This window comes from Xyrauchen texanus, chromosome 1 (assembly GCF_025860055.1).
Source record: "Xyrauchen texanus isolate HMW12.3.18 chromosome 1, RBS_HiC_50CHRs, whole genome shotgun sequence".
NCBI classification, from domain to species: Eukaryota; Metazoa; Chordata; class Actinopteri; order Cypriniformes; family Catostomidae; genus Xyrauchen; species Xyrauchen texanus.
The window spans coordinates 48762837-48779379 of record NC_068276.1 but is presented as its reverse complement, the minus strand read 5'-3'; the positions used below and the strand labels follow the sequence as shown (position 1 = coordinate 48779379).

The 16543-nt window shown below is 37.1% G+C and overlaps 1 protein-coding gene across 4 annotated transcripts in view; it reads left to right on the top strand.

Moving 5' to 3' along the window:
- LOC127651136 (protocadherin-7-like) overlaps positions 1–16543 on the top strand; it is a 169344-nt gene that overhangs the window by 64976 nt on the left and 87825 nt on the right. For 2 of the 4 annotated variants that reach the window (XM_052136832.1, XM_052136842.1), the window contains one exon: positions 16145–16361. The exons of 1 other annotated variant lie outside the window; for it this stretch is intronic. In XM_052136832.1, coding sequence (XP_051992792.1) covers positions 16145–16361 — 217 coding nt within the window. The remainder of the gene's footprint in view (positions 1–16144; positions 16362–16543) is intronic. One more of the 4 variants, XM_052136846.1, reaches the window with a different exon arrangement.

Below are 16543 nucleotides of genomic sequence, written 5' to 3'. Positions count from 1 at the left end.
TGTTTAGACTGAGGCTAGATTCACCCAATGGGCTATCTGCCATTTATTGTGTTTGTATTGTCTGATGTCTAGAGTGGTGTACTCTAGAGTTTGGTTGATATAAAAATGGTCCTTCTATGACATTTGACTCACTCCCATCTTTCCAGTATAGCGTGTGTGTCTTATTTGTTTAGCTGGCCCCAGGGATGTTCTTGCATTGCTAATAATACGTTTGACACCCAGTCGCCCTCAGGCAAGGAGCTACTGAGTCAACCCAAAGAGTGACAGCATGAAATTCACATATTTACCATTCAAACAAATAATAAAACTGTTACCCTGTATGATTTCCTCTCACCTGTTTTATGTTGTACACCTGGAGAAGAGACATAGTGACAGCTTCCTCACAGCGCAATGACTCCAAAGCTGCACAAAAGTTCACTCCCAAGAATTAAATTAGAGAAAGTGAGATGTGTTCTAAGGTAAATTCTAATCTTAGTGACTTAGATCTGGGATGGAAAGAGACAGAAAAGAGTGAATACAAAGAGGGAGAGAATAGGAGATGTGTACTCGAAGAAGTCCCATGGGCATTTGGGGGTTTTCATTTTAACATGGGGATTAGGATCAGTATCTTCGTCATTGCCATGGTGAAGGCAGTGTCTGATAGCACCTCCCTTTGAAGCTGGCTGATGTGTGGAGATGCTATCCTTCTATCTTTAAAGAAACAAAATCTCGCCAAGCTCATAGATGCCTGTTTAAAAGGAGCAGATACATGCAAGGAATGAATGAGATTTGTTCGGTCTTTATTGCCAGTGAAATTATTAAAAGAAGCTTGAGCTATCTGAAGCCTCACATACATTGTGTAACTATACTTGAGTAGAACATTAGAATAACTACTTTTTGTTATCTGCCTGCTATGCAACAAAAGCAGATTGAGAAAAATAGGAAGGACCAGTAAAAAGGACCACAGTATTCACGCCACAGTGTTCACATTCTTCCACAAGTCAATCTATGACTTAAAATTGTCTCTGCACATAATAGTAAAAAGTATTTTTATGTGGAAAAAAACAACACACTTCACCTTTAACTAATCTGTTATAACAGCTCACATTGGAAATTGGCCTTATCCATAAAAAAAATATTTATGATGTGTTTCAATTTGCCTCAGGACTGTGGGGGTACCCGTAGGATTTGTCTGGACAAGAGCCAAACCTAGATACAATTCGATATTCATTTGCATTCACTTTTATGCAATGCAACTGTCAACACCCATTAATCTTTTTATTTGATTAATAATTTCTTAGTATAATTTTTATGGGTTTTATCTTGTTTTAGTAATGGAATAATTGCATTCCATTTCTAGAGCACTGGGGTTTTGCCCAGTGGAGCAGTTTTACTGCAGTGTGCAAAGTATTTTGTGTGTGTGCGTGTGTGTGTGTGTGTGTGTGTGTGTGTGTGTGTGTTCTTGTTTGATGTAACAACTGAAATAAGCAACAAGGACAGAATGTAAAATTTTGTAGGTGTTTGTTGTGAATATGCACATGTTTTAGCACAAACTTTGAATGTGTGTGTGTGTGTGTGTGTGTGTGCTGAATCACATTTCCTGAGGGCTGTTTTTATTGGAACATGAGTGTGAATTTGTGTGCATTATGTTGTAACAGCAGTAGTGTGATCACTTGCTTGCCAGCCTTGTATGTAATGACCATCACAATGTGAATACCAGGCTAATCTCACATGGCTCTGGGCCCTGTCTTTCTCTCTCTTTTGCTCTCTGCTTCTGTTTGTTCAAACATTAGAGGATAATTACTTCTCCGGAATAATTGTTTTCTTAATCGCAGCTATCATAATTGTCTTCTGGACCTGGGCTGAGACTCACAAATGGCCTGTTCTATCTAAACAGGGGAGTCAGTCTGTTGATGAAGGACGCAACAATGACAATGTGTGTGCGTGTGTATGTTTGAGGGTGACACGGCGGGGATGTTTTGAGTAATGTGTCCACAGCCCCCGGAAATGGAGTTTTGCTTTTCTGTCACATTGACATTGATTTATTTATGATAAACGCTGTCTTTGGCTTCAGTGTTACACAGGAAATGAAGTGAATAAAAAAAGGTAAATGCAAGAAAATAAAACAGTTTAGAAAAAGTGAAGCGTTTGTGTGTGGAAGTGTGGAGGGGATGTACTTACAGTTGAAATCAGAAGTTTACATACACTTAGGTTGAAGTCATTAAAACTCATTTTTAACCACTCCACATTATTTAATATTAGCAAACTATAGTTTTGGCAAGTTGTGCATGACACAAGTAATTTTTCCAACAATTGTTTACAGACAGATTGATTCAATTTTAATTGACTATATCTCTATTCCAGTGGGTCAAAACTGTACATACACTAAGTTAACTGTGCCTTTAAGCAGCTTGGAAAATTCCAGAAATGTATGTCAAGCCATTAGACAATTAGACAATTAGCTTCTGATAGGAGATGTACTGAATTGGAGGTGTACATGTGGATGAATTGTAAGGCCTTCCTTCAAACTCAGTGCCTCAATGCTTGACATACAAATCAAAAGAAATCAGCCAAGATCTCAGAAAAAAAATGTGGACCTCCACAAATCTAGTTCATACTTGGGAGCAATTTCCAAATGCCTGAAGGTACCACGTTTACCTGTACCAACAATAGTACGCAAGTATAAACACCAAGGGATCACGCAGCCATCATAATGCTCAGGAAGAAGACGCGCTCTGTCTCCTAGAGATGAACATAATTTGGTGCGAAAAGTGCAAATAAATCCCAGAACAACAGTAAAAGACTTTGTGAAGATTCTGGAGGAAACAGGTAAACAAGTATTTATATCCACAGTAAAACAAGTCCTATATCAACATAACCAGAAAGGCTGCTAAGCAAGGAAGTAGCCACTTCTCCAAAGCTGCCATAAAAAGCCAGACCACAGTTTGCAAGTGCACATGAGGACAAAGATCGTACTTTTTGGAGAAATGTCCTCTGGTCTGATGAAACTAAATGGCCATAATGACCATCGTTATGTTTGGAAGAAAACGGGTGAGGCTTGCAAGCCGAAGTACACCATCTCAACCGTGAAGCGTGGGGGTGGCAGCATCATGTTGTGGAGGTGCTTTGCTGCAAGAGGGACTGGTGCACTTCACTTAATAGATGGCATCATGAGGAAGGAAATTTATGTGGATATATTGAAGGAACATCTCAAGTTATCAGCCAAGATGTTAAAGCACGTTGCAAATGGGTCTTCCAAATGGACAATGACCCCAAGCATACCTCCAAAGTTGTGACAAAATGGCTTGAGGACAACAAAGTCAAGGTATTAGAGTGATCATCACAAAGCCCTGACCACAACCCAATAGAAAATATGTGGGCAGAACTGAAAAACCATGTGTAAGCAAAGGAGGCCTTCAAATCTGGATCAGTTACACCAGTTCTGTCTGTAGAAATGGGCCAAAATTCCAGCAACTTATTGTGAGAAGCTTGTGGAAGGCTACCCAAAATGTTTGACCCAATTTAAACAATTTAAAAGCAATGCTACCAAATACAAACCAAGTATATGTAAACTTTTTACCCACTGGGAATGTGATGAAAGAAATAAAAGCAGAAATAAATCATTCTCCTGACATATCAAATCCTTCAAATAAAGTAGTGAACCTAACTGACATAAGACGATTTAATCGTAGAAAACATCAAATGTATTTGGCTAATTTGTATGTAAACTTCTGACTTCAAATTGAACTAGATTGTGGGAACAAAATTATTCCCAGAATTTAGGTACATTGGACAAAAAAAGAAACAAAAAAACAAAACCAAGGTTGTCATTTAAGTGTAGCTTTAGGGTATTTGTTGGGGTTAGCCTCTAGTAACGCTTACGGAGATTAACCATGGTTTTACTACAGTAACCGCAGTTTAACTATGGGGTAATTTTGTGTCAACTCAACCAGAGGTCCCTGGCTCAAAATGTTGTTGTTGTTTTTTTTTTTTACTGAAGCAAGATAAAAATAATTGACAATGGACCTTTTTCACGCTAGCACCATATTTAATTTATTTTTCTCCCCTTTTCTCCCCAATTTGGAATGCCCAATTTCCAATGCGCTCTAAGTCCTCATGGTGGCGAAGTGACTCACCTCAATCTGGGTGGTGGAGGACGAATCTCAGTTACCTCCACATCTGAGACTGTCAGTCAGTACATATTATCACATGGCTTGTTGAGGGTGATACCGCAGAAACGTAGCACGTGGGTGCCGCTATTCTCCGCAGCATCCCCGCACAACCCACCACGTGCCTCACCGAGAGCAAGAACCACACATTACAGCGACCACAAGGAGGTTACCCCATGTGACTCTACCCTCCCTAACAACTGAGCCAATATGGTTGCTTAAGAGACCTGGGTGGAGTCACTCAGCACACCCTGGATTCTAAAATCTTTGATTTTTAATGGGAATGACAATGAGGCTGTGAGGGATAGACTTCAATGGGCTGTACTAAGGTGACCATACATGTACATCCTCTTTTTTGCTGGACATGTCCTCTTTTTTTGGACCTGAAAAAAGTGTCAGGCCAGGATTTCAAAATTGTCTATAAATGTCCAGGGTTTGGCTTTCTTCATATTGACGTGAAGTTAGGACTGTCATACATTCTGTGTATTTGATACTCCGCACCACATTTCGTGTTCACTTGTCCTTACGTGATTATTCTGACAGAGAGCGGCAGACTAAGGGTGCTTGGCTGCAGCCTCGTTAGGCTGGATATCTCTGCTGCCATGCCATCAAGCAACATCGAAGGCCATCTCAAATGTGAGGACACTTGGAAAGCTGTCTCGTTTCGCAGCCTTCTTTGCCATATGTTGGAGGATGCATCAAGTGGATCCTTTGTGGCCTTCAATCACCCACAATCCTTTGCACATGTCCTAAATTATTTTAAAAAGTGTGGAAAGCGAGTTGCGTGACTGTGGAGGCAGAAAACTTTATGATGCTGCTTACTTTTTTCTTTCTCTCTTCAAGTTTTTATTCACATTTGCACCAAAACAATATGTAGAAAAAAAATGCAAGTGGGTTTTACAAATGACAATACGACTAATTAGAAGATGCAAAGCACAAACATAATTGTAAATAAAACTAATAAAAGGGCAATTACATGAATTTGAAAAGCTTGAAAAGTTTTATAATTTTTTCTTATTCAAGTCTAGGGTTCTGTTTTTTGTTTCATATTTGAAAGGGTTTAATTATAAATTATAAGATCAGTGTTGCAAAATGTATTATATAAAGGCTTTTTTGAGTGACTAGCTTTGTGATTAAAATATGTTGCTAAAATAATTAAGGGATTAAGGACATATTTCTTGTTTTCTGTAGTATATGGGTTTTATAAGCAAAGTAAAATATCACATGGTTCTAAGCTTATGGTTCGCCATGCACACTTACCTGACTGTCTCATTCTAGCATCGAGTGCTGAGGAGGAGTCTAGCCTACAGCCTCATAAGGACTGGTCTAGGAAGTACACAGCCTTACTAGGCTGCAGACTTGCATTTGAGAAGCACCCTAAGTGTGCAGTCTTTAAAAAAAAAAAAAATCTCTCTCTTTCTCTTTTGCCTGCCCACTTGCTTTCTGCTCGCATGTCACCAGACATGCTCTGCGCTCTCAACTAGAATCATAAATAATGTAAATAATTGCAAAAAAATACTTTGAAATATACTGCTTATCAGGGAAACATAAACTAATAGGATGATAAAATAGACCATGATTAAAATTGTACAACCCCTTCCTCTGATATTTGTTGTCCAACCTCTGTACTTGACCTGTAAAGCTGGTACTTTAATGCTAAAAAAAAATCAGAAAATAAAAAAACAAAACACAAATCAGGCCATGTGAGGGGTGAAGGGTCTGCATATATATATTTCTTTTTAAAATTTACCATTTGTATAAAAATATTATACATTTTTAAATATTTCCATTACAATAAATGTAATTTGTTGTCCAAGTTTGAATAAAATAAAATAAATAACAGATATGTTTTAATATATAAAAAGGATTTCATCATTGTTTAAGTGTATCCTTCTTCAGAAAAGTTATTAATACAATGTAAAATATATATATATATATATATATATATATATATATATATATATATATATATATATATATATATATATATAGTATTTAGTATGGTTTTAATCTCAGAACAAGTCTATAGAATGTGATCATGAAAATATAAAAAATAAAAATAAATAAATCAATAATTTTTTATTTGTATTGCACTATTCATAATACACATAATTTTCAAAGCAGCTTTATTGAAAATCATGCCTTAATCTCTATGGTATATCCTCATTTATATGACAAACGTGTCTGCATGTACTTTATTGGATGGTTTAATTTTGGGTTAGATTTAAAGTTTAGGTGAGGAATTAAATATTATTTATTTATAGCAAGTCTCCCTCTCTCTATTTTTCTCACCCTTTCAGTCTCTGTCCTGAAGCATTAACATGTGTTCTTTACTAAAAGCCAGGACTTGAAACTATTAAAACTTTTGAAAGAAACTGCACTACCAATATTTGGCAGTAATATGTATTGATCTTGTCAATAAAATTGTAATATCTGTTCATATCAGAAAACATCTGAGCAAATACTGTATGATGTAGTCATCAATGGGAAGCCTGTTTGTTCAATGATATCGCTTGTTCAGTTTCACCCTTTTCGTTCTCACATTTTACATTACAAACACTCTCTGAATAGGAAGAAAAAAATCTCCCATTTTTCACAATTCTTAAACAAAAATTATGTATTACTGTGAGAATTATTTGACATCTTGACAGCTTCCCTGTTTGCAGATGTATTTAATAGACTAGTGCTTATGATATAGATAATGCAACATGCCAGGGAACAGCACTCAGTGCTTTGTAGAGCAGTCATGTGTCAGTCATAATCCAGTTGAGGTGTGAACATATACTCTGTTTTGTTATTTCTCTCCTCAGTCTGTGTGGAATTTTTATCATGCTGCCAGTTATTTTCTACTGGAAAGACAGCAATATCTAGTTATGATATCCAGCCCGCCCTCAGGTTGTTTACACCTTGTGCTTTCGCTGACTCTTAGGCCTCTGTCACCCCCGACTACCATTGCTGGGGCGATTAAGGCTGTCACTAAGTGACATTAGTGGGTCAGTTGTCAGATTGACTGCTCACAGTCAGAGTGAGTTCTGCGCACTTTGTGCCACTTGCCATTGGCCGATGATTGGCAGGTCAAGGGACACGCAAGAAGGGTGAAGATAGTGTTCTCTAAGCTGAAGGAGATCGTTAGAAATTGTTTGTAATGTGATCGCTTAAGTCGAAACCAGACAGTCACATTATATGTGCAACTCAGTGAGTGTTTACTCTGCTGAACAAAAAACTGCTTAAACCAGCCTGAGATGCTTTTAGAGGGGATATGTCAGGCTGGGAGGCTAGGAAAACCAGCTTAAACCAGCTAAGACCAGCAAACCAGCTTAGGCTGGATTTTATTAGATTTTTTATGGCAGGTTATTTTGTGTGTGTGTGTGTGTGTCCATTTCAAAGTTAAAATTGAGTTCAAGTTTTCTACATTATTATGTTAGGAAGGCACCTGAAAGCATTTTTTTTCTGAGTTTGACGGATACCTGAGACCATAATCCATTTCTGCTAGCGATGATAATGGATTTGCCCTGACGAGGTTAGATATTCTGCACCAGAACAGGAAACTGCATATCCCTTTCACCCCTGAAAGACAAATATTGTTGATGAGATGAAAAAACCTGATACAGAGCAAAACAAATTTAGAATTTAGAGACAAAACAAAAAAGCGCACTCACAAATGCATTTAAAATCCATTACACATTTTGCCTTCCTGGTGTAAAATGTCTCCTGTGTTTATTCACCATTAACTCACCAAAAATAAACATTAGCCAGAGGCATGTTTGGGATCTGCAGTGTGAGGCAGCGCCCTAAAGGAATTGTTCCTTCTCATGGACTGAAGGTCAGAGGTCGCCTTTGAAGCCACCAAATATTCCCTTCAGAATATGGCAGCTATGTTCTGGCTTAATCCCCTCCTTAAAGAGCAATTAAAACTTTAGCTACGATTTTATAAAAAGTGCATAGAGAAACATTTTAAGGTTCCTATGTGTCTGTTCTTTTTACTTTTCATTTCTTGTCAGGAATGTTAATGCGAGTTCTGAAATGTTAAAAGATAAGATAAGACAGACATAGAAAGGAGGAGTGGAGAAAAGATTGTTTAAACTGGCAGGTCGATTGACCATAAACTGTCATTCACTTTTTCAGGTGTACAACAGCTAATGCCTTTATTCATTTCCTTTTCTATATGAGGCCAATAAAAAGGTTAATATGGCTTATTGGGAATAGCGTTGAAGAAATGTATAAAGAGGTTAAAGTTCACCAAAAATGAAAATTCTCTCATAAAGCATTCACCCTCATGCCATCCCAGGTGCGTATGACTTTCTTTCATTTGCTGAACAGCTCTTTCTTTCAGCTCTGTAGGTCCTCACAATGGAAGTGTAGGGTGCCATCATTTTGAAGTTCCAAAATTCAAATAAACACAGCATAAACGTTATCCATAATACTCCAGTGGTTAAATCCATTCCTTCTTTAGAGATATGATAGGAGTGGGTGAAAAACTGTTCAATATTTAACACCTTATTCTTTTGTTTTTGGTGATTTGTATTCTTCGTGCATATCGCCCCCATACTGGGCAGGGAGGATCATTTATGGTAAAAACTGATTTAAAAATGTATCTGTTCTCACCCACACCTATCATTTCGCTTCAGAAGATATTGATTTAACCACCGGATTCATATGGAATACTTTCATGCTGAGTAAGACGAGGAGGAGGGCCGGGCCATGGTGCGCGGCCAGCACTGAATCAGATGATCAGCGGGAGAGCGAGCTAAAGGGGAGCCAGAGGTGCCAGTTCGAGAGAGAGAGATGCCAGCAGCCGCGTTACACACGTGTCTGTGTTTGTTTTATGTTGTTTTAAGTTTGAGTTTAACATTAAAACTTTATGTTTACTGTTCAGCTGGTTCCCACCTCCTCCTTGCCTGACATTTTTCTGTTACACTGACTTTGTGCATTTTGGAGCTTTACAATTTTTGTACCCCATTCACTTCCATTTTATGGAACTACAGAGCTGAGATATTCTTCTAAAAATCTTCAGTTGTGTTCTGCAGAATAAATAAAATCATACACATCTGGGTTGGCATGAAGGAGAGTAAATGATGACATTTTTGGGTGAACTATATCTTTAAGGACATCAAAATTATCACTTGTCGTTAAATCATAAAACCAGCAAAAAGAAAGAACATGTACCAGAGGAGTTAAATATAAGACATAAAACTCAAAGATCAATAGTTTTTTGAGAACTTTTGAGTAAGAATAGGTACCTTGTGTCAAATAACAATGTCGGCTTCTTGATTAAGAATGTATGAATTCATATAAACAAGAGTGGCTAATTTTACTACAGTGACTAACATCCAAAGTGTTTTGTTTGGCAAAGGCATTAACATCTGGAACATTTGGCATGAGGAAAGGCAAAGTTGACCTGAGAGGAAATGGACTGGAATGGCAAGATGCATCACTTTGCCGTCATTGAGAGTTTGAGGTGGAAAGAATGACAAGAAAAGAATGGGAAGATGAATGAATGAATGAATGAATGATCAAGCCAGGTGAGATATCTATACCTCAGAGCCCTTGAAAAGAAATAAATTCAAATCCAGTCACCTGACTTGCAGCAAGATGTACTCTGAAGGTTTTATCTGAACTACTTCAGAGGGAAGGAAAAGAAAGAAAGAAAGAAAGAAAGAAAGAAAGAAAGAAAGAAAGAAAGAAAGAAAGAAATTCTATTTTTTTTTCTGAGTGTCTGGGAACCTATTTTTAATGAATGCTCTCTTGAAGTGCTGATCATTTCAGCTTGAGGTTTGTCCATGAAAAGGGTAGTCAATGGATTAAAATGGGCATTCAATGAGTTATTAAAGAATCCCTTGTGCAAAGCTGTAGACATGTAAACTGCAATCAAAGTTAAAGGTTGCAAAAGTAGCTAAACTGTTAAATGTTTGCTGTGGCACAGTTTTAATGTTTTCAGGGGTCCCTTTGAGTAAATCCAGGCTTAATTTTGGCAGGCTTGACTGAAACTTAACAGTCTTGATAAGATATCATACATACACTCCACAGAGGGAAGTGGTCCTGCAGTAAAAATGCCCTGGAAGTTTTCAACGCCTCTAGTGAGGTGTGTTAATATATGCCTTGCCAGAGATGCCTCAGACCTGGCTAAACTCCAGCAGGTCTCAGGAGGTCCAGAGCACATCTGGAGTACCTCATATGTTGGGAGGCTGTAAAGAAATGAAGCTTGACCAGTGCCAGTCGTCCCTTAAGACAAAGCAGACACCTGAGCCTCCCCAAGCACCAGGATAAACAAAACTCCCTGACCTCCTCACTGGGGGCTCCGTTAGTCTTTTACAAACACACACACACACACACACACACACACACACACACACACACACACACACACACACACACTCACACTCACACAAACGCACACGCGTTGGTGTAGCTATCCTTATGAGGACTCTCCATAGACATAATGATTTTTATACTGTATGAACTAAATTTAGTGCTGTAATTTAAAGAAACCAGTCAAATTATTGCTGATTACAAGTAGCTCTGCTTATGTATCCAAAAAGCTTTTGAAGACTTGCACATTTGTCTATTGCAAATACTTAACTAGGAAAGTTACCATGGCTGTGAGAAATTAGCGGTATGGTCAACTTAAATGTCTTCAATAGGGGTGGGTAAAAATCATAAACTAATGATGAACTATATATATATATATATATATATATATATATATATATATATATATATATATATATATTTTTTTTTATATTTATTTATTTATTTATTTTTTTACTTTTTTCATCATTTGTTAATAAAACAATTTAAAGTGTAAACTTTTGAATTGATTTCATTTGATTTTTAAAATGTATTAGTATATGAAATTGACATTAGATTAATGAATGCTGTAAAAGTATTGTTCATTGTTAGTTCATGTTAACTAATGGAACCTTATTGTGAAGTGTTATCATTTTCAGATTTACCATTTTTTTATTGAAAATGTAAAACTGTATCAACACCCAGTCCTAGTCTTTAACAGGTCTAGAACTTAAGAATCTGTTAGAAGAGGTCTTTAGAATAGACATAAAAATCAACTGTTGAAAAAGCCCCCACCAAATCCCTGCTATTTTGTCAGTCTAATACCTGTAATTCTATTGTGAGTAGACTCAGAATATAAACTCAGAAAATCAGGTAAGTATTTAATGAGGAATTTAATGAAGTATTTAACATCACATTGTGTTGTTTCCAGGTCATAAATCTTTGGGGAAAAGAAATGAACAACATCATATTTTCCGTACGTCAAAATGCATATTCACTCTTGCCACAATCTCACAAGGTCTGATTTTTTTGTGAACTGTTCACCCTAACTATAAGAATTTAATTTTGAAACAACCTGAAGCTCATTCCAGTACTGATTTACATCTTACATCTGATTTACATTTACATCTTTTTATTTTATTTTACGTAGTACGTAGCTTTATCTTTGGGCTGTTTTGTGCATTGCCTGCTTGATAGTAGTGTGCGGTTTACCCTCAGGGTGCTAATGACAATTTGAACAAAGGTTAATTACAGGTTCTACCACTAGGCCACTATTGTCTACACACTAGTGACTGATTAACAAACTATTTATTTATTTACAACATCTGCTACATATAGCACATACATTTTGGTACTATCTAGCGTAGTATCTCATCTTTCTTTTAATTTCCCCCCTCATTTAATCTTCTCCTTTCCTCTCCTCTCTGCTCGATTGCAAAAAGACACAGAGGGCTTCAGAGTTTGTGTTCTTTCTCATTGCCTAACCCATTGCTTTCCATGGTTCATGAATAAAGGTCACTCTACTGCACACAAAGGCACAAACGCACACAAGCACATATAGTTTCCTTCAAAGCTATGATAAGAAACTTTTGAAAGGATAGAAAATATGCTTGTTTACAGAATAGTGTTACTTATTTAATGAATGCTAATTCACTGAGTGCTCTGCTGGGTTTTTATTGTAGTATTCCCTCCTTCACTAATGAGAAACCTCAACAAATTACAGGTATTCTTGTTGAATTACCATTTGAATAGCACTGCTGTATTCAAAGCTATGGTTTCCATTACTGCATATTTAATATTTAGATTGTATTGTTACTGTTATTCCTCTCCATTTATCACAGCTCTGTAAGCCAAGCAATAGCCCACAGTGCTAATAAGAAAAGGAAACAATATCAAACTGTGTGAAGCTATTGATGAATATATACCTGACAAAGGCTCAGTTCTGGCACTTGGGATAGGAGAATGCATCAGATGTGCTACAATCTAATGGGATGTTGTTAGAGACAGGCTGCGGTACCCCATTACTGTGCCTTTGGTTTTGACCCAGTGTTCAACTTTAGACCTGTCTCTGGACTATATTTATAACTGAAAAATTTAATCAGCCATGGCCACATCCAGGCTTTTAATTTTCCATCCAATATGATGGGTACATACCTAGCGGAAAGTGAAAGCCACATGTTGTAAGTGGCCTTCTCATCGGGGGTCTTGCATCCTTTAAAACATAATTAATTGGACCAAGCCTATAGAGGAGGATGGCAAAAGATGAATATACACTAAATATGTGAACTATCTATCTATCCATCCATCCATCCATCCATCCATCTACCCATCTTTCTGTATGTCGGTCGGTCGGTCGGTCGGTCCCTCTGTCTGTCCGTCTGCATGTAAAGTCACTTTCTCATCTCGCCACATTCTTCTTGCATGTCATTCATTGACTTGTTTGTATTATTTAAAATTGCATTTCCGCCAAGTATAATGCCACCCTCCAACGATGTTTCTGAAGTTCAGTTAATTTTTTGCGTAATTTAAACCTCAGTTCTTCCGCGTGGGTCTTTGATTGCTGTCACACTTAGCTGCAGAGAAAGACATTTCATATTAGAGGTAGAGAGAGGGAGAATGGGGCTTTGGTGCATAAACATAATTTTGATCTGTAATTTCAGCACAATAGAAAGACCCCCTCTGGGCTTCCATTTAATTATGCAACAAATGTTTGACTATCCAAAGTGAAATTTTTAGCCCATTAATATTTATTTCAATTTATTTGTTGAATGTTGATTGTAATTACATGGAAACATGATTTATTGCCAATATTTCTACATTAGCCTGAGAAATGAGGGAAATAAAGAAATAAATTATGCAGCATAAGAAGAAATTCCAAATGCATACACACAGTTCCCTTTATGCAGGTAGAATATTGAAGGCTGTAAAATAAACATGGAAAGTTTAACTTGAAACTTGGCAGCAGAAATGGATGATAGAGAACTGTGTGTGTGTGTGTGTGTGTGTGTGTGTGTGTGTGTGTGTGTGTGTGTGTGTGTGTGTGTGTGTGTATGTGTGTAAAAGAGATATATTAGAGAAAGATAGAGAGAACGATGAATGAGACATGGCTGTGTGCATATGTATGTTCATAACCAGTGCAAAGAACTATCTAATAGAACAGCTCTTTTTGTCAGTGTGTGTGTGTGTGTGTGTGTGTGTATGTAAGTGTGTAAGTGTGTATTAACAACAATCTCTAACAGCTATGCTCTCCTTTAAGTTGAAAGGCAGGCCCTACTAACCTGACAGAATACAAATGCCAAGATAATAGCAACGTGTCAAATTAAAGGAACAATTTGGAGTAATGATGAGTGTTAGGCCACTCAGTCAGAAAGGCAGTGAGTTGGAAAGAAAAAGAGGAGTGAATGATGGTGCTCCGTCTTGTTTAATATTCCTGAAAGAAAATGTTCAGTGACAGGAAGTGGGGCAGTGGGGGGAAGGCCAGAGGCAAACACTTAAAGAGCCTGCTGCTTTGTTAGCATCTATTTAATGCATCAGCCAACAGAGCTCAGTAAAAATGATATTGCTTTTTTTGACTGATGTTTATATTTATTTAGATAAACTGTATGTCTTTAACTATATGAACCTGAACTCTCCAATCAAAGGTTTTCTGTTGAATTGTATTGAATTATTATTTAACTCACAGCACACTAAACTAAACAGACTAAACAGCAAAGTGTACCAATCATCAGTGTAACATTATTTAAATATACAGTTCACCCCAAAATGAAAATGCTGTCATCACTTACTTACCCTCATTTTTCTTACCTCTGTGGAACACAAAAGGAGATGTCATGTAGAATGTTTATTGTAGAATGTAGAATAGCATTGCAATTTCAGGATTCTCTATACTAATTTCAATCCCACGGCAAACATTGCTAATATGCTATTAAAACTCCATTCTATTATGGAAATATTTATTAAATATTATCATTATTAAATACAAAAAGGCATATTCCCATTTACATAAGTGTTCTGAATTAAGTAAACATTGTTTACATTTTAAGTAGTTATTCAGGGAAACAGTCATGACAGTAAGTAAGTTTAAAGTTAAATGAGAACATTATTAAACACAAATAAATTAAGAGCAGTGATCTGTTTTTTTTTTTTTTTCTGTTCAATATTGCTGTTTGATTAATATTAACAAAATAATTAACAACAGGGCTGTAGGATTACGACCAAAATACTAGTTGTCTATTATTTCTATTGATATTGTAATCACAATGAATTTGATATGTATAGAATGTTTCAAGTGAGTGCCTAAACAGCCAATTATACATTTAAAAAAAATATGATGAATTATATATTTAAGTAAGTAGCCTTGAGAGTGTGAGATAGAGAGAAGTATAGGTGGATCATTGCTCCTCTATTGTCTACTCTTCTTTTTCGCCCCTCTGCTTTCACTTACCCCCACATAAAGAGTCAATGGTTTAATTACAAGGATCCAATGCTAGTGAAAATATAAAAAATTAATTTCCACCTTTCAGCTCTCTTCCTCTCTCTCCCTCATTCCATTTCTCTTGCTCTTCCAGCCACTTATATAGCTCAAAGCTTATATGTATCAGTTATCTCAGTGTACAGTGAGGCGGGATCATGCATTTCATTAGGAAATGAAGGGCAAAAACTCCCCATCTTGTATAACCCCGGATTCATCTATTGGAACAGTATTTAAATCATGACTACAGATTAAATTTCCCATTTAAAGAGTCCTAAAGCATATAAAGTATAAAAGGACTGCAAGAGTGTCACTAGACCATGATGTTTTGCTTGGAGCAGAAAACAACTTAGAGATAGAAAATTCATGCCTTGGTTTCTTCAATATTTGGTTCATTTTAATGAAAGGAACTGTATTGAATAGACTTTGTGTCCTTCCTAGTTTCATTTCTCTCCCAGCTCTGTTTTTGTTTTGCTGGATCTCAGCAGAAACTAAAAGAATATGTCACCCCACTAGTTGTCACTCATTTCTTTTTTCCCATTCCTAAATTTAAACAAACCTAAGTGTTTTTGAGAGGAAGAAGAAATGAAAATGAAAGGTTCAGAGCAGAGAACAAAATTCACATTTAAGCCACTATGTAACAGTTTATTACTCTTGTTTGTTTCCATTCACATATTTGTTCTTTTGTTTGTTACTTTGAAAAATGTGTGTGTGGATCCACGCTCTTGTTTACAAGCCCTTAGCTATGTGTTCCATTCAATCTCCCATCGGGACATTGCTCCTCTTGTCCTTTTTTTGCTATAAAGTAAACCACACAAGGAGACTTTGACGTCCTTCAGACCTCCACTGCTATATTTAAACCGCAATGCCAAAGTGTGGCATCTGTACTTACTCCTTTGGGCATTGAACTTACTGTCCTAACATTTTTATTTATTTATTTTTTTCATGTGAGAATTCATTAAACAAGTGCTGTGCAGCTCATTATTATTGTTTTGTTTATTTTTACAGAACATTGCTCTCAGGCTACAGTACAGATATTTACTGCATAGAAAGAGTGCAATTAATCCAGTTGTTTTTTTTATATCCTAGTGTACAGTGTAGTGCAATATTCTAACCAGAGCAAGAGTGAATTAGTTTTAACTGAGATTGATCCCACTCATACCCCAAAAAATCTACCCATCAAACCCCTCTTCGACCTCTTCAGTCCAGTGACCCCCAGCAATCTCTTCTCTTGTAGCCGTTCCGCCGAGTGACCTTCTCGGTGGTGAGCCAGCCCCAGGACCCACACCAGGGCTCGCTGCAAAGCTGCTACGACAGTGGCCTGGATGAGTCGGAGACGCCCAGCAGCAAGAGTTCGTCTGGCCCCAGACTAGGTGCCCTCCCTCTACCCGAAGACGCCTATGAGAGGACTACGCCCGATGGCAGTGTCGGTGAGGCAGAGCATATGGAAAATGGTAGGGGCAAACACAAAAAAGATGAGTCAGAGTTAAGCTAAACAACTAAATAAGAATAGACATTCTTATCAATTCAAAGAATAGCGTAATTCTCACAAAGGGCAATACACTCACTAGATATGCTTACACTACAGTTTAACAGATGCTAGTATATAAGAAAGCAGATGCAGAAAGGCTTGAAT